This window comes from Merops nubicus, unplaced genomic scaffold, assembly GCF_000691845.1.
Source record: "Merops nubicus isolate BGI_N331 unplaced genomic scaffold, ASM69184v1 scaffold37637, whole genome shotgun sequence".
Classification (NCBI taxonomy): Eukaryota; Metazoa; Chordata; class Aves; order Coraciiformes; family Meropidae; genus Merops; species Merops nubicus.
In genome coordinates this window covers 75,301-100,284 of record NW_008619456.1, presented here as the reverse complement: position 1 = coordinate 100,284, position 24,984 = coordinate 75,301, and the positions used below count along the sequence as shown (strand labels likewise).

The 24,984-nt window shown below is 39.4% G+C and overlaps 1 protein-coding gene across 1 annotated transcript in view; it reads right to left on the bottom strand.

Annotated features, from left to right (window-relative positions):
* The window catches only part of LOC103776280 (kalirin-like), a gene marked incomplete at both ends in the record, with an annotated part of 65,531 nt that overhangs the window by 21,593 nt on the left and 18,954 nt on the right, over positions 1-24,984 (bottom strand). Inside the window, 3 exon segments of the mRNA XM_008943783.1 lie at positions 2,234-2,746; positions 5,778-5,891; positions 5,894-5,981. Of these exon segments, the coding sequence (XP_008942031.1) occupies positions 2,234-2,746; positions 5,778-5,891; positions 5,894-5,981 (715 nt within the window).

Sequence of the window (24,984 nt, the reverse complement as noted above, 5' to 3'; positions counted from 1 at the left end):
CCTGCTGACTTGCCTAAAGTTTACACAGACTAACACATGCAAAATCCTGTCACAATGCTCAGACTTGGATCACATCATCCTTTTATGACTGTTCAGGAGATAGAAAGGAAAAATATATTGGAGACTTCCTTCAACACTACAGAATGGGGCATGGCACCAAGAACTTCTCAGACACTGGCTTTATCTGAGAGCCTTTCAGCTTATAACATTATTAATAATAACAATAACAACAATATTTTGCTAATAATATTAGGAAAACAATATTCATAAATAAAAATTAAAATTTATTTTAGTAAGCAGTGTTAATCTGAATAATCCCAAAGAAACTCAAAATCTAAACTGAAGCACTGACTGAAATACAGCCACCACTGGGAAGGAGAGCAGTGAGTAATCTCCTTATAGCATGTGATGCACAAGGAAAATGGAGAAGAAGAAGAAATTGTAGCATTTAGAAGAAAAAAGCTCTTATGCACCCTTGAATGATGCTGTAGTAACTCTCATTTTAGAGGGACTCATCTGAATTCTGGGTTTTCCCAATAGGAGGATTGATTATACAGTCCTAGCATCCCTTAGATATATGGTACATGCATTGAAAACCAATGTCTTCTGTCTCGCTCTGCACTACTGAAAATTATATTAATTTCAGCAATGTGCTTTTCCCTGATGTTTTATAAATACTATTACTTTGCAGTCGATTTTTTTAAAAAATCACCTTCAGTGAGATTCCCCTGCAGATGAGGCCTGCATTTCTTTCAGCATTCCTCTTGGGTCCAGGCAGACACGTCAGTGAAACAGCTGGACCATACATCAAGTGGAAAAGATTCAGAGATTGGTGCTTTTGATGGATGTACAGACTAGATAAACAGAGTCGGAGAGCTCAGTACCTTCCACTGAGAACACTCTACTTCTCTGGCCTAGAATTTTAAAAGTGCAGCAAAGATTTCTCATGAAACCACTGAGCAAGATGTCAAGCAATTATGTGTTAAGAAAGTGAGACTGCCAAGACTCTAGTATAACACAGTTTTCTAAAATAAAATCACCCTAATCTGTACCTGCATACAATTCCAGACACAAACAGTAGGCAAATACTACGAGTAGTAAGAAGTCTGCTTTATTGTGTATTTTTAGGTGGTGTTGTGTATGAGACCTGCTTAGGGAACTCTGGTTGGTTTTTAGCCAGTTGTTTTTTTCAACAAACATGACCTGCTGTTACATTTTGCCTGCAGGAGACTTCATATCTACTACAGGTTCCCGAATGAGTATCTTCTGAAGACACAGGGAATGAAGATGGAACTCTGCAGTGGTACCACACACCTCTGAAAGTCATGCTACTTACCTGTGCCTTTGCTTTTCTACACTGTATTCCATTTTGAGACACCCTATATGCTTTTCATGCTGATATGCTACATTACAAATATCTAAGAAATACGAAGTTACAATGCAATCTCTATGGACTAATTTAATTTTAAATATTTCTGAAATAAGGTCTTGTGCGAGTGTTCAGGAATCTTGGCCACTGACTCAGTGTCAGGTATGAATTGAAATGCTGTCCTGATGGGCTTTTTAATGCAAAACAGCCACACTGAGTTTTGCATGCTGCTGTCATTTCAGAATACTTTCTCTTGGTCTGTTTATATATTTAACCTAAACCTAGACCCAGATCTCATGCTGTGGGAACTAAGTGGCCATCTCCTTGGTACAAAGCCGTACTAAAGATTTTACCAGTTGCAAATCCAGTTGTGATTTCGTAGGAAAGGGAGACTGAAAATGTTGTTTGAGGTAACAGTTATGAGGATTTAAACCACAAAATTCCCATAGACTTGCAAGAAGTGCAAACAATAATCTTAGTTAATCAAACCCTAAAATCATTCTTTCTTAGGTACTGTGACATGCAGATAAATATATTCATAATCTTAGTAAAAGAAACCTGAGGAAAAAATAAAAAAGCCAGATTCTCGTGCTGTCTACCAAATGTATCCATCATGACACAAAAAAGCAGATTAACTTTCATCAAAAGTGACACAGGCAAGTTATTCTTGGATATCACTATGCCTGCTACATCCAACAATCAGTTCAGTGAATTTGGTTTACAAGTCACATAAAGTGCATCTGCTGGCAACATGAGATTTACACCTGTGATGAATACCTCATGTTGCTAACTACAGCAAAACAGTCCCAGTGGCCTTGTGGTAAAGTCTTGGTTAAAGTATGAAAGGAATAGATTATTCCCTACCTTCTCAGCATCTTGCTCAAAAAGCCGGAGTTGGAAGCACTGGTCCAATTTCAACTTGCGGACATGCCACATCTGATGCAGGTGTTGCCGGGTAGAGTGCAGCTTGTCTAAAAGGCTGGTGATCTTTGGCACAAGACTTTGAAAATCTGCACTTCCAGGAATGCAGTTCCTACCAGAAAAACCATCGCTGCATCTTATGCATTGTAATAACCTCTGACCCTCACGATCCAGTTCTTCCACAGGAGCTTTAATCACTTTTTTCTTAAGCTGCGTGTGCTCATCAATCAGCCTTCTTGAGCCCTCAACATCAACTGGAAACTCCTTCCTAGCCAACATTTCCTGGAGATCCTCCAGCCTTGATAATAAATGGATTGCACTGTTGAAAAACTCTTCCAAGGAGACGCGCAGCTCGATCCATTCGTCATGATTGTAATCCAAGGATCCTTCAAACTCATCCGTCAGTTGAGAAGGGTCTACAAGTTTTGCCAGGCCTTCAACAGATACCATACTTGTCTAAGGAAAGGAAAATGACAGCATTTGAATCAGTGACCATCTAATCAGAAACAACAGTGCAATCCATAAGCAGCATGAAGGGATTATTTTCCTCATCAATACATAATTGAAGGAACATTGTAAAAGATACTGAAGACTATGTTTACTTCTGATGAATTAATTGGATTGAAAACTTTTCCATTAATGGCACTGATTGATTGATTTACTGGAATAATGTCTATCTTTTTTCAGCTGGCCTGACTATCACAAACCTAATGAAAATGCTTCTTCCATAGATTACTTTAACCCAGCTGGACAATGAAGACTTCTTGCTGCAGCTGTTGGGTGTCTGGACATGACTGTTTACTGAAGAGGTATATGGTATTACAGGGATTCTGCTCCTTGTGCTACACCCAGGCTGGTGGTGGCTGTATAACAGCAAATGTTTTAGGTGTATGAACTGAAGCAGGTATTATGACCTGCCAAAACACAGAATATGCTGGGGTTTTCCTGCAGATTATTCTAGCTGGCTTTTGCCACAGGCAGAGCTTTTTCATATTAGTAATTTCTAATGTAATTAAGCCCAAAATAGTAGAGTATTAACAATTACAATTTATTGCTAGTAGAAAGTACTGTGCATGAATCACATACAATCAATGAGAGAAGGTTTTCATTGATTCAGATTCAGTAATCAGTGATAGACAAATGCACTGGATGCCTGGAAAGCAGAATACAGTTTAAGGATGCAACAACTGATGGCTGTTCCCATTTATTCCAGACAAATTATTTTTTCTGAGATATGAACATTTGGTTTCATATGTTACAAGAGATTTTCCATGCTGTCATGATAACACCCAAATTGGCAGCCCTTAAAGGCTTGTGACGTTCATCACTGACTCTACATCTATCCCCTAAAGATTAAGGCCTCTAAAGAAGACAAAGTTTGTGCTCTTCAGAAGTGGAGGCACCCAATAATCACAGCAATCTTTTAAAAGTCATCTGTAAAGAAAAATACCTCAAGTCCTCTCCATTATCCTGAATTAGGTCCAAAATTGCAGGCTGCCCACTGGTTTAAAGTTACTAAGAGGCTTTTCTTCAGATTTGTATCCATCTAACAATATTAGGCATTCTGCAATGCATTAAACTGGGATTATGTTGAACTTGTACTCAGTAAAAGGATTATTTTAAAACATTCTTGCAATGTCCCTTGCTTTGGGGAAGGAGGAGGACAGAGGAAAGAGCTAACAAACAATGGGAAGGTAAGTATGTAGCTTCAGAGGGAATTCAAATTCCTAAACCTCTTGACCTGGAGACTGATCTCTTGAAGATAATTCAATTTAGAGTTTAACTACCTGTAAAGAAAAGGCTTCTTGTCATGGCTAATACCCAAGCAGTCCCTCTGCAGTGTGTCAAGATAACCCAAGCACTGCTTTTATCATGAGCAGAATCTAACACGATTTCATTTCATCAATTCTGCAGCAAATTTCTTTATTCAGATTTGTTTCTTCAAGGAGTTCTTGAAACTTTCATGACAACAACCTTAGCTAGACAGATAGGTGGTAAGATAAAGTAACTGTTTCTCAGGCATTACCCATCTTTCTTTTGGAATCACTTGGAAAAGCACTGCCTGCTATTTAAACCCTTTTGGCAGGAGAAAGAAAGTACTCTTGAAGGAATCTCTGAATTAATGTTAACGAAGCTGCCTAGTCCATTCCTCAAAGCGACAGGAAGCTTTGGAGTCCACATACATCAACCAAACCCTATTTTTTTCTCTTTTCTTTGTGTGATGATCTGCAGGCACGCTTCACTCTCTGGACTGTGACACAGAATCATTCCACCAGAGCCTGACAACACAAAATCCAGATCACTAGCCTCCACTAAGGGTCGAGCACTGCCCTGACACATGCATAGTGTTTCCACTAAGCTGAAAAACAGAATCTGGCCTTAAAACTAACGCTGGTTACTGCTGAATTTGCTGATGGCGTAATTCAACAGAAGGAAGGTAAGGACCCATTTAAACAAAGCAAAATTTATGAGTTGACTGTTTTTTGTGAGACAGAGGAAAAAAAAATGTACAAACACTTAAGTTGTGATGATAATGTGAAAGTTTGTTAATGTTTAACACCGATCTAGTTGCCTGTTGTAATTCAGGAGTGCTTTTAAGAAGAGGTTGAAAATGACATATTTATATTACACTGATGTCAACAGATCTTAAATATATATTTAAATATAGACTTCTATTTCAGTCATCATTAAGAACTATAGCCAAATTATCCACTGAGCTCCAGAGATGTAAAATCTGAGTGTCTTTCTGAAATTAATTTCTTGGCAGGCAAGGCAGACAACAGTAGAACTGTTTCTCAGCAAATTAAAAAAAAAAAAAAAAACCAAAAACAAACCAAAACAAAAAACCTCAGCACAACTAACTCACTCATGGCTGGGCATGATTGATGTGTAGCACTTCATGCACTTGAGCTTTGCTCCTCTTTGAGCAAGAAGTTGAAATTCACAGAAAACTAAAGTGGACTAAGAGAACACAGTTGGTTTGTCTTCCCCAACGACCAAGTTAGTAAAATTCCCTTTAATTATGCAGTTGTTGTATATTGGCTCCTTTCTCAAAGAACCTGCTCGAGGTACCTTAACATTAGATGTTACTTCTGAATTATAAATCTCAATTAAAGTAGTGGCAATATACAGATAAATTTAGTATAAATGTCTTTTATTAAAAAAAACACTACCTGAAGTTGGGTAGAGGTCAACTAACAAAACCATACATTAGCATCTAGAGAACTTTGTCTTTAGTATATTGACTGATAAAGAAATTAAAAAAAAAACAACAACACTCAAGTGAACTATTTATGTGAACCTCTGAGATGAAGTGTGCACCTCTTTCCGCTGGTGTGCTCAGAGGGCAACCTGATGCCCAGATGTCAGCTCAGTCCTGCAAACTCAGATGTCTTTTTTTGTCTCAATCACAGGGCTTGGGAATTTTTTTTTTTTTACCTTAAGAAAATTTCTTATCAGAGACAATGCTTTACCATGTGGCTCTCACCTCAAAGATGAACTTGGAACTGCCAAAGTTTGTTTTCTGCTTCTGCCAGAAGTTATCAGGTTTTATAATCAGGGCAACATGAATCTCAGAAGGAAAGGCTTCTTGAATGCTTCTTGAAGGGTCTTTAGGAGAGGCTTGATCAAATCCCATTTGGATCCCCGCATATCAATAATAACAGTGAATCCTCGTTTACAAACATCTTCGCTGTAGGAACAAAAGCATATCAGGATAATTAATATTGTGGACAGTCACACTGGGACTGAACTTTGTTGCTGCTGTTCAGTGTTTCAGAGCAAAGCAAGGAATGACATACTTCAAATTGAAAGGTAAAAGACAGTAGAGCATAAAGGCTATTTGAAAGACTATATTATTTTTACCATAATCCAAGTTACATGAAATTGAAATGTATATATTTCCCAAGTATGAGTAATTCAGATTTTCATAGAAAACATATTTTTCACACAGTTGAAAACAGAATCAAATGCATTGGAATAGAAGATATTTACGTGTACGTGCAATGAATTCTGCTTCCAACGTATTGAATTCAGTCCACAGCCAAAGCCAAACAGCAGGGTACTGTGCCTTAACACTGCTGGCCTTGGATGCCTCCATTTTTAGAGGCCCCTTTACGGGCTTTTAAAAAAGTGTAATTTCCAGAAAAGTGCCTGGCAGTCATTCCCTGAAGGAAAGGTCCTTGTGACTCAGCATGTGCACTGTTAAAATTGGGGCCCTTTTCCCTCCTGACTGATCTTCCAAATGTGGCAGGATCTTTTTTAATCTGCAGTCATAGCTTTGTGCCAGCTTGTGCTCCTCCCTTCTCAAAAGCTCAAGACCGTTGTCTGGCCTGGTCATTGGCAATGCATGGTGCCCAAAACCACTAGGGCATTAACTTGAAAACTTACTTTCCCTTTTTCTCCAGGAGAACAGAGGAGACAAAGTCAAGTCAAACTGGGACAGCTTCCAGCATAACTTTTTTAGGGCCGTAGTATTGCTCCTCAGAAAAAGAGGTATGGCTCAAAAGTGTCATGCTCCATCTAAAGCATCCAGCTTTTGATGAGACTTAGGAAGTGTCTGCTTCTCTGACTGATCAGCTAATAGATCATGGCATTGAAGTCTTGGGAGCTTTGGTGTCTGCTTTAGGCCTCAAACACTTTTACAAAATGTGAAATTCACCATCCCCAGTAATATTATTGCTACAGTAAATGATTAAAATTCATTGGTGATGCACTAAAAAAATGCCAGAAGGATCTACCTACTGATCTTTTTTTTTTTTTTTAAGGTGGAATGGAGGTTACAACTTTTTCCACAGAAGGAGAAGATAGTAGAAGAAATGAAGTGTGAAAAGAAGAAAGGAAGATGAAAACAGGAAGAGCAACTGAGAAAGAAGAGAAACATGGCAGAACATGAACATATTTTGTACAGTACATGCCACAGTGAGGTACAGAACAAGAAATGTTTTTTAATATATGACTATAGTACCTTTGACCTTTCTTCAAGCTGGCCACCAACATAAATATGACCAATATTGTGGACATAAAGGCACTTGTAAGATAATTTAAAATAGCAACTCTTGATACCACTGGAATGAATCTGAAATATGCTGAGGACAGATATTGATAAGTATGGTTATAATGCAGATATTGTGAGACTGTTTAACCTCCACATGAACACACTCAGTGCACAAACACACAGGATGATTTTCTCTGTACCTCTCTAAATTCTTAAAGCACTCTTTCTGCTAGTAACATCCAGCTCCTACATATCTCACTGAAAACAACTATAGCTTACAGCTACTTCTCTGGCCTGGAACAAGGACAGTGATATCCTTCATATCCTTCACACTGGATTAACATATATAACTTAAAAAGAAAACACCTTGGTGATGTTACCATTATCTAGAAAGATATGTGCACAGATGGCACATCTGTGCCAACACACAGAGATCTCTAACTTGAATATTTTCAACTTAATGCCAGGAAGGAGCAGTCAAAGCAAACAAACTTGGTCCTCTGCCTTAACATTATTGGCACATCTAAAGCACATCACATACAGCAGTCAGTGCAAAGAAAAACTAGAGCGACCAGACACCTCCAAACACTGTCAGGAATAGAGATCTTTTTATTCTCCTTTTACCTACTGCTGAAAGGTCAGACATCTGATTCTTCAATAACTAATGCCAAAAAAAAGTCTGTAAAAGAAGCTTTGGTAGTGGTGCTACTGCCTCTTGCCCTTTGGAATGAGAGCTGAGACGAAGAATCAAAGAGAAGGAGGTTTCTGTTTTGGACGTGGAGAGGAGTGCCTTTGAGAGCACTTATACCATACTAGCAAGCAGCCAGATGCTAATAGCTCAGAGAAACAAGAGGGAGATAAGAAAATTATTTAGATTGTAAGCTCTTCACGGCAGGGACCATCTGCCATGCTGTGTTTGTCTAAGAAGCCTGTTTTGGTGGAGATCTCCAGGCACCTATACTCATACTACAGTCTTCAGCTGTCTAGAGTTAATTAAAAAATATTACTCTTTAGGAAACTATAGATGCAAATCCAAATAATTAAAAATATTGAGTAATACTCTGCAAAACCAGAACAGAACACCTATGTGCAAGTACAAAAAGCTTACATAAATGTGGGGACACTTCACAGGCATTTTAGTTAAACAAAACAAACAAACAAACAAACAAAAAAACAAAATTTAAGTTGCAATATCTGAATATTTACAACCATTGATAAGGTCTTTAAAAAGTTGGCCTTGTGTGGACAGTGAAGCACCCATAAACTCTGGTGAGTCAGAGCAATCTGTAAAGGTTTGTCATCTTTGACAGTCATTTTTCTTTGGTTACCTCAAGATGTATTGAGGAAATAACCCTAGGTTCCTTTTGAATAATATAGCCATGCTTATTAAATTTATTTTTTAAAACACACAACTCAAACTCTTCCCAGTTTAGCAACTGATAGGGAAAAGCATCAGTAACAACCAGGCTTCCTCTGCACTGTCTGAGCAAGACGTGCCTTATCCCTGACTCCCAAGACTACATCAATCTACATATCTATTATGCACAAGTAATCATTTTAGTATGGCAATTATTGTTGATTGTGGTGCTTAATTTCTTCCGGTATTGGCATTTGACCAGAAACTGGAGAAAACACTCAGATCAAGGTATTTGGACAATCCATCAGCCTTTTGGCTGTGCTCATCTGGACTATATTTGCAAGGGTGAGCACAAAATATTTGATCGTTGATATGTCATTTCAGTTGCTACATTGCTTTTAACCAAAGACAAAGACCAGTTTCTAAGTTTAATAAAAATAGAATATTTGTGAAAAAATTACTTATGATCTAGATTTAAAAGAAAAAACAACCCACACATTAAATTGAAACTCTGAAGCAGATGTGATAATTTTGTCAAAATAAATGCCTCTATTTTGGTTTCTAGGGTACTTTCGTAAGGTTATTTTCTCAAATTTCCTCTTTAATTCAGGCACATTCTAAATTGTATTTTCTTTGGCAAGAGCTGGCTTGCTGGGTACCAACTAAGTTAAAGGACTTCATGCTTTCTGATTAATCTTTCAAATATGTGTCATTGATTATGTGTATTTTTCATCCTTAAGTTTGGCCAAAGCTTCTGGCATTTAGAAGCTTCAGCATTTGATTAGCTGAAATAACATAATATCACTATTCCCATTTTGCAGCCATGAGTTAATGACAAAGAAGCACATTTAGCACGCCTGTTGGACCACTAAAAGCACAGATCTACACATGTATAGCATCTCATTCAAAATATGTTTTGTTAACAGAGAGAGCAAGATCTCCTTTAAGGAGGGCTAGTGTAACCCTGTAAGGAGACACTCTCAGCATAACAAGTAGCTCTACTAGCATCAGTTTGTAAGGAGAAAATATGCAGGAACTTAATTATTTCTGAGACTGGAGAAGTAGGCTCAGGTGAACCTCATGAGGTTCAACAAGGCCAAGTGCAGGGTCCTGCACCTGGGGAGGGGCAACCAACATTAGCAATACAGGCTGGCAAAGGACACATTAGAAAGAAGTCCACTGGAAAAAGACTTGGGGATACTAGAAAATAAGAAGCTGGACATGAGCCAACAATGTGCAGCAGCAGTCCAGAAGGCAAATCGAATCCTGGGCTGCATCAAAAGCAGTGTGGCCAGCAGGTGGAGAGAGGTGATCCTGCTGCTCTGCTCTGCCCTGGTGAGACCTCACCTGGAGTCCTGTGTCCAGCTCTGGAGACCCCAGCACAAGAAGGACATGGTGCTATTGGAACATGTTCAGCAGAGAGCCTCAAAAATGTTCAGAGGGCTGGAGCAGCTCTCCTGTGAGGACAGGCTGAGGGAGTTGGGGTTGTTCAGCCTGGAGATGAGGAGGCTCGAGGGCGACCTTATAGCAACCTTCCAGTACCTGAAAGGGGCCTATAGGAAAGCAGGGGAGGGACTATTCACAAGGGTTTGTAGTGACAAGACAAGGGGCTTTAAGCTGGAAAAGGGTAGATTTAGGTTAGACATTAGGAAAAAGTTCTTTAATATGAGGGTGATAGATCACTGGAAAAGGTGGTGGAAGCCCAATCCCTGGGGAAATTCAACGTCAGGCTAGATGAAGCTCTGAGTAGCTTGATCTAGTTGGAGATGGCCCTGTTTGTGGCCTGGGGATTGGACCACATGACCTTTGAAGGTCCCTTCCAGTCCAGACATCCTATGATTCTATGATCATCATTCCTTTGACAAATGTGGCTCTATTCAGCTAGTTGATTCACAAGCTGGGGGTGGAAAAAGGAAAGGAAGAGGAGAAAAAATCTGTATGTGAAAGCCTCCAAGCACAGACTGTTATCCCAAAAGCCTCATTTCATACTGAGACCAAACTAACTCCACTGCCTAGTTTCCATAATAAAATATGCCAGTGATGGCTTCACTAACTTACATGTTAATAGTTTTGATCAGTTGCAATTTTTTGTCCATCCTGTCTGTGGTTTGTTCAGGTATGTCGCTGAACTTCCACACCATCAGTCTGAGTTGTCACCCCCATCCCCTAGTGACCGTGGCTGTTTGCTGTGGTTGGAGAGTTTGTCTTCTCCAAGATCCTAGGTCAGCTGGGACGGGTGATGCTCACACCTCCCGTGCGTTCTGGTACATCACTGACCAGCGGGGCAGTTAGTGATGCACATCTCGAGAGCTCCATCACTCTGGAATAACAATTCATGCAAAGCTCCCACCAGAGAACTTCAGTTACTGCAAAGACTGCTGGTAGACAGACATCATCCTTAATTTTCCTTCTTACATTTTCTAACTTGGTTTCACAATGCTTTTTTGTAATTAAAGGAGAAAAAGTCATCCAGCCTCCATTTCCAATTAATCTTTTCTTCCTCACTGTGACCTAAATTTGTTTCTTCTCTTTCAGCGCTTAAAAGGAATCACTCATTCTCACTTCTCTTTTGTAAAGGAGAAAGAAAGAAATTGAAGCCAGTTTCACACTGTCTGGAGCTGGACATAAAGCAGCAATCTAGAGAACCTTCAGTGACATGTTGTGAAAAGACTTGGAGCCAGCGAGGTCCAGTCAGAGACAAACCTCCTCTCTCTGGTTTCCAGCCACTGCTCTTAGGGGACATGAGGTGTGATTGCAAATGGCACAAGAATGCAGATGTCTGGGCTGCACAATATCCACATTCAACCCCCGCCTCTGGCTCCATGTCAACAGGAGGGAACAGAAATACAGAAAAAACCCCAAACATTTCTGCAGAAGCTAAGCGGTGCCAAAACGGGTGCTCCTGCTATTCTCAAGCAAGTAACTTATTTTGGTATTTGATTTTTACTTCTAAGAAAAATTACTCTGAAGTCGCAGCAATTCTGTTGTAAAATGACGTAAGCTAGGAAAGACTCAGACACCAGCTAGGTGTAAGAAAACCTTTCCCAACATGGTAACCATCATCTTGTGACCTGAGAGCTGTTGTGAGAGGTGCAGGTCCCATATGGTATCTCTTTCAGGACTCAGCAGGGTTGGGTTGTGCTGTCTTCTACTCAGGTAAAAATCCTGACCTACATCATTGCAGCCTGGACCACAATTGGGACCCAGAGCTCTGCACACATTCATCCTCCTATTTAACTGAGCAAACAAACAGTATTTGAGAAGCTTCCTGTCTTCATTCAAATAGCAGAGATATAAAACACAGCTGTGTCCAAGAATGCATGATTGCAGCTGCTAAAGCCAAATCTGGAGGACTAATACTATAATTTTTCACATTCCTATTAAGTTCTGCTGGTAAATGATGCCTTCATACAAACCCATTTACCCTCTTCCCTTTTGTTGTTGCACATCTACTATATTTGGATCAATATCTGGCAGGTCTTCCTTGAAACAGCTGCTGAGATGAATATGAAATTAATCAGGGCTTTGTTTTTGTTGAAGCAGGGCTATATTTAAAGATCTGTTACTACAACAAAGAAACATTTGAACAGTAAATACCATTCAACTGTCTCTGGAGCATTTAAAGTCTTGTATTTGAGATGAGTTAGCAGAAACAGAAGAAAAACACTTCAGTAAATGAAAATTATATGTTATTGACAGTTTCTGGAAAAAAACAAATATTAGAGTTGTATTGAAATATAAACACACCATCCTTGAAAAGGTTTAGATGAGCAGAGGCTATTGAGAATATGTTTGGAGATTCAGCTCTATTGGATTTCAGGTGAGAAAGAAATACATACTGTTGTGAATAGCACAGCCAAACCCGTAAGATCTAAAAAAAAAATATATACCTTTTTGCCTGCCCTTCAAGCATTTTTTTGTAGTTAAAGCAAGGAGACCATGAAGTCCACTTCACAAACAGTTGCTATAAAGTTTAGTCTATGGTCAAAGCTGCCAGATTTCACATGAAGAAAAGGATACTTCATCCAGACAGCAAACACATACATTTAATTGAAATGTGTTGTGTGAGGCAGAGTTACCCATAGTGGAAAGACCCCTTATGGCATAAATAAGCCTGCAAACACATTTGGCTAGTGCAAAGAATGATTAATGGGAGTTTAGACACCAGGCAGCAGCACCTGGTGAAATCCAATGTGGGTCCAGAGGCAGACACCATGTCAAATGCAATCCTGATGTAAGGAGGTATAACCACTCTGGGACAAGCACACTCACTCCAAGGCTCTTCGATGAGGAAAATATAGGAAAAAAATACTATCCAAAGACTCTAAAATAACTTTTTCTAAGTAGAATTGACATTTCTTGCATTAATATATTAATTCAAAATAAGATGCTTCATGATGAGTGCCGGTTGTCATGAAAGTGTGTACTGAATTAAAAATTGAAAAAAGGCATTATAACAGCAAATATATTCTCTTTAGGCCTTTTTGGATGAAATGTCTTTTCTTCTTTTTGTTCCTTTTTTTTTTGATCAGACATTAAAAAAAAAAAAAAGAGGGAAAAAAGCAGAAAAAAACTTTGCATTTTATCCAAACAAAATATTTTAATATTTTGAATGACATCATACAGGTGAGAAATTTCTAAGCTTTTTGATTTTACCTCATTTAAAAATCTAAACTTCAAAACAGCAGATTTTTCCACAAATAAATAACTTATCTTCTGTCCATTGCCACTGCAGTTCCATATGAGATTTTCTTTGCACTTTTTATCTCCCAAGCAGAAGTGATATAACCACTCTTTGAGGCTTAGAAGATTTTGGCTGGAGTCCACAAACTCATTTTATTTAACAGCACACACTGGTTCAAGTGCGTCTGTTAGGAGGAAGGGCCGCTCACTACGTCCCAGAAACACTGTGTGGTCCCTGTAGTGAGGCTGTTATGCTGAAACACTATGTGAGAATTTGAGTTCTCATTATAAGTGTATGATTTAAAAGGTGGTGCCTCCATTTTCCCTAGGTTGGACAAAGAGGACTGACCATGACTAATGTACCAGTGGTCCTCTCCCTTCCCTTCCCTTCCCTTCCCTTCCCTTCCCTTCCCTTCCCTTCTTTCCTTTCTTTTCTTTCCCATATAAAAACAAAGTAGGTCTTTGTAGGCACAAGGATTTATCCACAATAGTTCAGTTATCAGTTAGATACTTCCTGCTGTGCCAGGCTGGGTGATGGCTGCCTGTGGTATTACATCTAGAAGGGCTTGCTCTGAAGCTACAGAGTCAACTTATGTTTTAAGATACACTTGCAAAATAAATTTTTGTGTATTCCTTTACACAGCAGACTTTATTAATTCTTTCAAGTAACTACCATGATGCCACTGAGAGGAGAAAAGTCCTTTTTACTGAGTTCTCAGGAGAGAGTGAATACTGGTGTGGTATTCAGAATTCAGATTCAAAACATCTAGCTCACATCCGATTTTTTTCTGACTCTTTCTCCTAGCTAGGCCAGGCTCTCTCTAGCAAGGGGGACTAAGTCTTTCCAATGAAGCTGCTTGATGTAAGTTATCCCTTATTATTTGTATGGAGACATAAAAGCGAGGTAGATCAAAATCACTCATGCAAACTCAGCACAAACAAGTTAGTAACTTGGTATTTCAAAAGGAACAGAAGACCCAAAAGACACTGTTGACCCCCAGAGTAAGAAAGCTGGATATAAAAAGTTTCTGGAGAGAAAAGATCAATCCAACAGTAGAATAATGGAAGGAAAACCTGGCAATAACTGTGCAGATCTCAACTGAGTCTCTGAGTTAACACTCTGCCTGTCTTCCCAAGAGTACTTGAGTTATTTCTCCAGCCTCAGATGCTGTCACCTTTGTAGGAGCCTGAGCTCCCTAGATGCCTGTGTGTGGTCTTCCCCCACAACCCCACCCCTAACCATGCCAAGGCACTTTCCCATCCTGATGGGAATTCACATATTGGTGTCATGCCAACACAGTTTTAGGGTTGCTTCCCTTATGTTCCTGAATTTCCACCATGACCACTAAGAATTTCAGTTCTCCATCAGTACCTCTTCCCATCAGTCACCACTAATTGGAAAAACCCAGAGCAACTGTTTTAATCAACTAAAGCATGTTCAGATAAATGCTCTGAAAAGTAATTGCCTCATTTCTACTGCCTGCTCCCTTTCCCCTATTAGCTATATTGCTTCTCTATCAAACACACAATAAAACTTCAGAGACAAGTCCATCTACAAGTGCCACATGTGAATGTGCATCTTCTCAGGAACTGCAGACCCCAGGCAGCGCTTTTCCTGCTGCCAGACCTGAAAATTATATAGAGAATTAACACGTGCCAGGATAGGAATGATAGGAATCTGCCAGTCAGAAAACTCTTACAACTGATTGTAAATAGCAGCCAGCCTGTAGTAATAAAAATCCTAGAACTGATTCATGGAGCACTGCACCGAAGGGTATTTGGCCTACATCATGTGGCTCAATTGATCTGGAAGAGACACATCAGAGATATGTCGCAGGCCACATCTGCTCCACTGGACTAAACGTTTTCCTACCTGTGAATGAAACTGATGCAGTGCAACACCCTGTGCAGAAATGGGCCTAATGCAGCAGGTTTCTGTAGCAGCAGAACCTTGCTTCTGAACCAGCATAGTCACCCCTCTGACAGCAACTGGGGAGAAACAACAGAGAGCATTTCACAGGTGCTCTGCAAACCTTTAGCCTCACATTGGACACATCACCCACCATGAGAGAAGCCTATTAAGTGTAACTCCCTGACGCTAAGACAACACGAATAAATGTAAGCATTTTCCCTCAGTTACAGCTTCACAATTTACTCATTTTTGACATCTGGCTGCAGCACTGCAATCCAGGGGATCAGAGTGAGGGTCAGGCAACCCCAGCTGGGTTGCTCACCTCCTTCTTGTCTTTCTGTGTTCTGTGCTCAACTCTACCTCTCTTTTTGACTTCTGTAAAAAGTGTCTTACTACACTTTTCTTTATTGAGGCTAATTCATTCTTCCAATTAATATATTCTATATACCTCATTTTCAGACACAGGTAGGATATATAATTGCAAGAGAATTACAAATTGCAAAAAGTCACAGCCACTTCATGGTTAATTCACACAAGCTTAAGAGAGATCACTTAATAATCTAAGCATGTGCTTATTTATCCATGCCGGGCTATATTCTGTTACACATGTGTTGATTTTATATAGGGAGCATTTATTGTTCTATACATATGCTTATCTAATTGTACTGAATACACATGCTTTATTAAACTCATAAATGAACACATTTATGGGTCTATGTGGAAGTAGAGCCCATCATATTTTATTTATAAAGTGGGACAATAGAACTGCAGTGACATAAAGCATCCATTTAATTCAGAGGATTTAGGGTCGTCCCACTGATTTTGCTATTTTTTTGCCAGAATCAAAGCTTTTGGGTTTTTTAATTAGATTTCCAGCCCATCTGCTTGCAAAGATAGCCTTGACAATATAAACTAATGCACATTTGTCTTGCTGAGCCCATAGCTAGTGGAAGGAAACAATGAGACCAGGAGAACAGTGAACTTGCACCCTCCATCTTATTGGGGTGTTAACTAAAAAGCCAATTCTGACTGCCTAAATACCAGGATTCTTAACTATTTCATTGCTGTTAACGTTGCCACCAAACCTGTAGATAAAATGTTTGTCGGTGTCCTGAATAACTCACACAAGCTCTTTCCATGCTGATGACCATGCTGTACAGTTCAGGCTTACAAGTAGGACCAGGCAAGTACCTGGCCAAATATATAGGCCTTCAATTATCATCAAGGATTTTGCTCCTTTTTTCGTGTGTGGAGTAAAAGCATTACTCACAGCATAATCAGACAGCTAATAGTAAAAGCCTATATTGGGAAAGATTGAAAAAAACACAGCTATTTTGGATTTTATGTAGAAACCACAGGAGCACTAGCCTAATATAAAATTTTAAGTGCTTTATGATATAAAACTAGGGAAAATAGATAAAAGTTTCTGTTGCTATGACATGTTTTACAAACAGCATAGAAAACATAAGTAAAATAGACCAAACCTTTTCCCTACTACTTGAAAATAATAAGAATATGGCACTGGTCTCTTAAGAGAGTGATGCTATACCAGTTCATAGTACTTTAATGTTAAAATCACCCACAAAACTAAGAACTCTAAAAGCAACTGACTATTCATGCATTTTCTCTGATTACTAATTCCAAACTTGAATAACTGTTTCAGCCTTCTTTGATCTAAGCACTTGTGTGTGCTTGCTTGATGAAATCATTAACAATGTCCGTCAAGCAAGCACACACAGGTTGTGGATAAAGAGGTAGGACTGAGTCCAAGTTTATGACACTGGTTACTGCCTGAGCTGTAACACAGCAGGGATGCTGCAGGGATGCAGTCATATCCTGACACTAGGCTTTTAAAGGACATCAATGTCCAATGACCATGCTTCTTTAATCTTGTGGTCTGTCTGATAAAAATATCTTCCATCTGCCTCCTGTTTGTGTGGTTGTGCCCCACAATATAGGGAGCTTGATTAGGCAATTAAGATGGTGCATAAAGCACATGTTTACACTTGGCGGGTATAGATGCACTTTGTATACACTTTACTGCTTTTCTGGAGGAGGATCACAGTCCTTAAACAAGAATTAGGAGAAGGACATGGGAAGTAGAAGCCTGCAGGCCAGGCAGGCCTTTTACTGCTTCAGTTGACCACTTGCATCAATTTCCAAGTTAATTTTAGTAAACTAATTTCTTAACCTAAAAAATTATTGATATCCTCCTCACATTTGTGACTAAGAGCAGATATGGTGAATGCTTGTTTCCATTTTGATGACTTCTTTCTTATGCCCTGGGCAATTTACAGAATAAATAAATATCTCTGTTGTGTCATGTAAGAGATGTAAAAGAGTTGTGGAAAAGTCCTAGGCTTGGTGAATGGCTGGCTAGAGAAACTGTCTCTAGTTTTCATTTTGAGATACCTTCCTTGCTTGACTCTGTCTGCAGAGCAGATAAATATTTCCAGTGCATTCAGATTATGTTGAAGCCAGCTGTAGCCTGGAAGAACTAACAGATGAATCCAGTGATTTTGAAAGGAGGCACCTGTCAAAGGTAGGAAAAACTAATGGTTTGATAAATCAGTCCAGACCCACTCATAAAATTACCTGATATATTGATTTGTTTCCAACTACTTTAAAAACCACCAAAAAAACCCCAAACCTTACTACCTCATCTCATCTTCCTTGCTCTTCTCTCTGCCCCACCTAACTAAAGCAGTTTATCATTAGCTTTATTAGAACTTGACCAGTATTTGAATCTATGTGATGCAAAACATAAAGTGCCCTGTACATTACTTTTAGCACTGAAAGAAGAAATGTACATTATAAGATTGCTGTCATAACCTACTGTATCATCTTTCATCCTGAAAGATATTAAGGAGCTTTGCCATGAGTAATCATGTATTAAATAAAACAGGGTCTAATATTATGCTTTAGAGTATTTCACTCAACAACAAAAGCAGAGGGAACTGCCTTTTTGTGTTGGACTTAGACAGAGAGCAATATACACACCAGAAGATCTTTGACTATTTCCTTTGAAAAGAAACTTAATTCTTGTCCAAGAATATGAGAAATATGAGAAGAAAAGCAAAGACTTAAAAAGCTGTGTGCCAAAAAAATGTTCACAGGTGCAGGAATTAGACTTTTAACAGAAACCCTAATTACATATCTGACTTTTGGCATCTTTTTAAGGCAGCATGAACACAGTTAAAGTTCTTCTGTGCATTTGCGTCCTCTGACAAAAAAGGAAAAAAATATGTTTTCATTTGGAAAAACAATTATGTCAATTACCTCTAAGTGGGCACAATGTTGGCAAGATGGACTTCAGCTTTTGCAAATACTGACTCACTAATTCTAAAAGCCCAGAAGTGGAGATCAAGACAACTTTGCACTGATACTGTATCCAATACATTTATTTGATTTATATTGCTCCACTTTTCTGTACCTTATTCAAACATGTCTGCTTTAATTTTGCAAGTGCCACTGGGATGTATGAAATATATAATATATTTTTTAATATGAGGACAATTAGCATCTTATTCACTAAGGCAAATATTTCCAAACCTACTGTCAAAGTTAGAGCAGGTGGATCCTCAAGTGGCCTATTTCTGAAAGGTACTGAGTTGATTTTACCTAACAAAAATGTAAGCTTTTTTCATATAATTAGTAGTGCCCAGCAAGTCATCAGAAACATGCTGCTGATGCTAATATACCACAGACACAATTTAACAGTCCATAAAACTACAGAGATGAAGTGTCCTATAGAATTCATTCCTAAATGAAAATCCCAGGAAACCTTTTTAGATGATCCTATTTTCCTGTCACCTACCACATACCATCTGGCACTGCAAAGTCATCGGGGTGGCTGTTCTTACAATTAAGAAGAAACTGAGATTTCCAGTAAGGCTGGTGAGTGTGGAACGATACAACAGTTGAGTTCTGCTTTGTGAATGGAGAAGAAAGAAGTGCTAAAAAACCCACAGATATCGCTTGTGTATTTGATTCCTAGTCTAACAGTTCATTAACAAAGCCAAGCTTCCAGACATTCTTCCTATGGGTAAGATTGTCTGCTGCTTTCCAATGTATCTGCTTTTTAATTATATTTTGGAGTGGAATTGCAGCTCCTACCCACAAATCTCCCGTGGGAAGCAAAGTCTAAACTAATCTGTGATCCCAAAGATGTTTGCTTCTCCAGATGCAGTTTCTGAACTAAATTACAAATGTTGTAGAAACAGAAGAATGAAGAAATAGGAAGACATAACCACAAAATTGGATGTGATTAATCAGTATTGTAAGAGGTCAGCTGTCTTAAGAATGGTGGAAAAAGGAGTCTTAAAGGAAAAGAGCATATTGCCTATTTGATTAATTCTTAGACTAACAGTTTATTAACAAGGCAGCATTTCCAGCCATTCTTCCCATGTGTAAGATCAGCCATTTGTTTATCAGGTACCTGCTTTTTATTTAGATTGTGTTTTGGAGTGACAGCTTTTCTGTAAGTTCTTATACTCCCTAGGCTCACCGCATGGCAAAATGGTATATTTGTAATAAGACACTTTTATCAAATGCATTTTCTAAGGTCAGGAGGTGACACAGTACATGGTCAACTTCTTATGCAGTGCTCCCGAGACAGTATTGAGAAATGCAACTTTAAAGTCTCTCCTTCCCAGAAATGAGAGCTGTAATCAGTGTACTGTTAAAGGGACCTGCATTTCCACCTCATGCAGCATACCTATAATAAAACTACTTCAGGGTTTTCTATCTTCAAGATTGAAATATATCAGCCTAATTTCTTTTCTCAAACCTTTGTAAGATATCTCCCGTATGGAACGGTAAATTCAAGTTATAAAATTAAAACAGGGGAGAATGTTAATTCCAGAACTAAAATTCAGGAAGCTCTGACTGTTTGTCTTCCCTGATGCTCCAGGACTGCACCTGTCTTAGCACGAATGTGACCTAAATGGGTGGCCTAAATGAAACCTGAGGCTCCTATCTGATTAACATCTACAAAGATCACCAAAGACACAAGCAGAGCTGCTAATACACATAGTCCTTAGTTGGTGCTCTAAGCAGAGATACAAAGGCTACTAAAAAGGAAATACAGATTTAGTCTCCAATTAGGACTGACTCACAACACATAAGTAAAGGAAGAAAAAATTTGCATTGCTGCATTAGCAGAGGACTTTGGCCTCTAGGGCTGTCAACTGCTGAATCACAGAAGACTGAGACAGAAGAGACCTATTAAATCATCCCAGCCAGGGATGTTGCTGGTACTTTGAAAAGAGAAAGCAGTGATCAGTACCATAAGCCTGTCTTGCAGATGATCTTTCACAAGCATTAAATTAAAATGCAAATAAAGAGGAATGGTAGGAGACTATTTTAAAGGTATAGCTTACAATAATATAAAGAATATTTGAAAATATGGAATACAGAAGTCTCCATCCACTCTTACTGATGGTATGCCTTTTTCATGTGGCACACAAAGTGTAAGTGCACAGTAGATGAAACATGTACAGGAAGCCCATTTAGAGCTCTCTAAGGGAAAAAACTTTTCCTTCTAGTGAGATGTAATGTTTGCCCACGGAACTTCTTAATACCATGAAGGAGCACGTCAGAATACAGCATTCATTCTTGACCTGAAACAAAGTATTTTGCTTGTCATCCCTCAGGATCATCAAAGTCATTTACCACGCTTTGCAGAATGTTAACTTGCAGAGAGAATTTGAAAGCACTCCCTGGAGTTTCAAAGTATTGTAGCCCCTCGTCTGGGTACAGTGTGTGTTCTACAATGCCACAAAGTTCCTACAAAGGATCCCAGCATCTCCATATTAATGCTGTGTTAGCATTCTTATTATTTCTATTTCTTAAACAGGTTTAATAATTGTTTGAATGTTGGACCCTGGTTCAGGTCTAGGGGAGGAAAAAAAAATTAATTTTATCAAGCAAAGGTTTTTAATGAGTAATTAAAAATTACCTTCAAATTAAATTTCAAAAAAGTAATGTTTATTTGATCCTCAATGACAGCATCAATAGCAGAAGTGTCTGTCTTGCCAGATGCTCAAATAAATAATCAATCAAAATTTACCACCCTTCTGGTAAAAGATAAAGTGCTAATATCACTGCATAGATATTAGAGATTACCAATTCTTTTATTCCGGTGGGAAACATGGTGGTAGAGGAGAGATGAACATCAGATGAACACATACACACCTGAGTAGTGCACAGGAAAGGCATATAAAAGCAGCTGGTATTTGGCTGGAGATGAACTACTGATGCTCTTACAGTTTTCAGAGAGAGATGCAATTATTCTACAAAACCAATGCTCTGCTATAATTTCTATTCAATTACTTTAACCAAAAGGACCATTCAGCAGAGATGTCCTTTGTAAATACTGTATTGAGCCTGCAGCAGGTCCCTCCTTTCTCATGTTTGCACTGTAGTGGGGTTTCGTGGAAGAGATGAAGGATATTTCCCTGAATGCAGCTGCAGGAGAAGGGAAAGCTGTTCTGGTGCTTTGGCTTTTTCATGAAGTACCACAAAGGAACTTCCTAAAATATTACATCAATGGAAAATTCTCCAGAGACTAAGGTTTCTCTTTAAATTTAGACATAAAATAAAGCCCTGTGTACACAGTCAGGGAAACCTTGCAAGCTCCCTTGCTAATAGCAGAAAAGTACACTGTGGCACATGGAGCAGACCAGACAATATCTGCCAAGTCAAAAGCACGTTTGAGTTACACTTTTCTGCCTTTACTTGGGTGGAAGGAGAAATTTTAGAATTTATGATTTTGTTTTGTGTTAAAGTATATCTCTCTCTTTATTTTTTCTTAGTCGAAGTAGCCCAATAGGCTCACACCACACAGGCACAATTATGTATTGCTGCACACAGTGTTACGGGATCCACAGGAACTCTGGAGCAGCACCAGGATCCACAAGGAAAACAGAAAATACCACAGACTGACTTGGTTAGGAGCACCTTGTGGAAAATGAGGAGAAACCACTGATGAGATTTACAACTGCCTACCAAACTTGGATACCAAGTCCCTTTGCAAACAGCAGAGAATTGAGCATCCCAAACTCTGAGACAAGTTTTGCCAGTGCCAACCCGTACTTTCCATGCCATAAGAGCATCAGTCTGCTCAATACCATATGTTAACATGAATTGGTCATTGTTCTATTTTAGTATAATCCAGTTTTCTAATATCAGAAACTAGCATGCACTTTTATGAGCACTGGAACTGCCAAACCCTTGCTAGTGGTTTGTATATTGATTTTGTAATATTTGATAACAAATTTTCCTCTTGCATGATTTGGAGATAACCTCTCTAACTCCAGTCTCTAAGAAGGGCTGAGTTCAGACAACCTTTCCCTCTCTGTGGACACTAATTAGGTCTTTTTCCTTGATGCTGCTGTCTATTCTCATTAATTTTGTAGGAATTTAATATTGTTGTGAGTCTTCTCTGACAGATTTGGTTTAAATAGTGACTGACAGACCGCATGATTGTGTAAGCTTTTTATCATTTGGAGACAACATTAGTAATATATTCCTGAAAGTACATCTTCATTCCTACTCGAGCTGTGCCCTGGGAAGTCCAGACTTTGGAGCAGCATCCACAACACCTCCATCCATCTGGTAAGGATAAGGACCAGGCAGTCTAGACTGAGATGACTCCAAGGTGACTTAATTTCTATGTCTTCCATTATTTGCTCCATACTGGCACACATCAAAGGTCTCATCCATTCTCCATGGGTGTTTAGAAGGGCTTTCCACTGACATTAAGATACCTTTCACAATATCCCCATTAGAAAGCAGACTGCAAACACAGCAGTTGTCTTCCTGCTTCTGATGACATCCGTGAAGAAAGCTGCATAAGACACTTCAAAATTATAGCAAGTTCTGGGAGTGCAAAGCATGTAGCACAAACCGGAGTTACTGATGAGCACACAAGCACTCATGCTGGGATGAGACAAAAACCATTTTACAGTGTCTGCAAAAACCGTAGGAAAGAGGTGGCCAAGAAGAGAAGTTGGGATGGGCTGAAGCTCTGCCTGCTCTGCGACAGCCACGGGAGGGAACCGCGCGGCTGGTGCCAGCTCCACCCCCCCGCACCGCTCCCACAAAGGGTCTCTCTTCCCTCATTTTAGCTCTTCTGAGTGACTGCTCACGTTAGCACAAGCCTGCCTTCTCCATGGAAGTCTCCAGGTCACTGATGCCTGGACCTCTTGGGAGTATTGTAGAGCCACAGATCTGATGGTTGAAAGCCCACGAGGAGCACACAACAGCTTCAAGTCCTCACTTGCATGGGAAAGGGCAGAGAGGGCAGCACGGCAAAGTGTGCTGCAGAGCCTCACAAACCACTTGTCAGAGAGCCACCGAGGAAGAGGATGGAGAAAATGAAGTTCTGCTTAAAATTTATAGCAGGTTGTGGTGCTCATGAGCTCCCTCACTAGTGAACGGGTGCACAATATACCCTAGGTTAACAGTTTCTGCCTTTTCTCCATCTCCTTAGATCCTTCTTCCAGGCAGCAAATATTGGTACAATCAACATGCAAAAGCTGTTTAGCAAGGAGGAACAGTACTGATCTAATCCCCAGATTGAGGGCTTGGACAGAGCCAGACAAACCCTCCTTGGCCATGCCTTTGGTGGGAAACACTGCCACAGGCATCTCTACCCCTGATCAGAGGGTTTTAGGAACCCTCCAGTCCCTGTTTTTTGAATGAGAAGGAGAGAAGCCAGATGTATCACCATGCTGTGGAGCTATGGCTTAGCAGCAGCAGCCTAGAGACTCTTTTCTGTGCAGTGGACCTGGGAAGATGGGGGCTGAGAAGGACTCCCCTCACTGTTGTCCTCCTGGCTGCTCTGAACTTGCAGCCTGATGTGCTGCCTGTGGTGAGGAGAAACAACCCACAGCTGGGAGGATAGTGCTGGAGCAAAAAGGGCCAGACTAGTAAAACCAAAAGGCATTGTACCTGGACAGGGTAGAGGCCATTGCTTTGTTGCCTTGGAAGAACACAAAGTAAAGTGATGGCCTTTTATTTCATTGGATGTGTCCCCTTATTGAGCCCTATCCACTGACTCTGCTGTAGAAGGCATGACTGAGCTCTCACTGGGCTGGAAAAGCAGCACAGTGCTGGGAAAAGGAACTTTCCTCCAGACCTGTGCATTTGCTTTGTACATTAAACTTGGCCTGTATGGCTACCTCAGCAACCCTAAATCTTCAAATGAGTAACCTGCTGGAGAATTTTTATGTTGGAGATATTAGATGAACAAGAACTCAATATGAATTTGAAATCTCAGCATGAGCCTTCACAGCTGGCAGAATGAAAAAACTGGATCCCCTACCCTGTAAAAAAGAATAATTGCATTGGAAATAATTCAGACAATAAATGAGGGATTCTTTCATATTAACTGTTTTCAACTGCAAATTTACAGTCTTAAATTAAGCAGATGTTGAGTGTTGAATAGAAACACTTAAAGACACAATGACAAGTTGAAATCCTAGTTTCTCTGCATGAGGCAATCAATAATTTCAATTATTTATTGGAATATGAGTAATATATAATAAAATGGAGTAAACTACCACTTAAGAGTGTAGAAAGTTAATATGAAAAAAAGAGAACAGATTTTCTGGTATTCCAAAATGGTGCAAATATTTTTGGATAAAAGTCAAACAACTCAAAAAAGGATTTGCGAAGTATTTTCTATGTCCTTAAAGGAATTTACTTCAGAAAAGGAATTCAGTCTTGAAATAACATCAGCA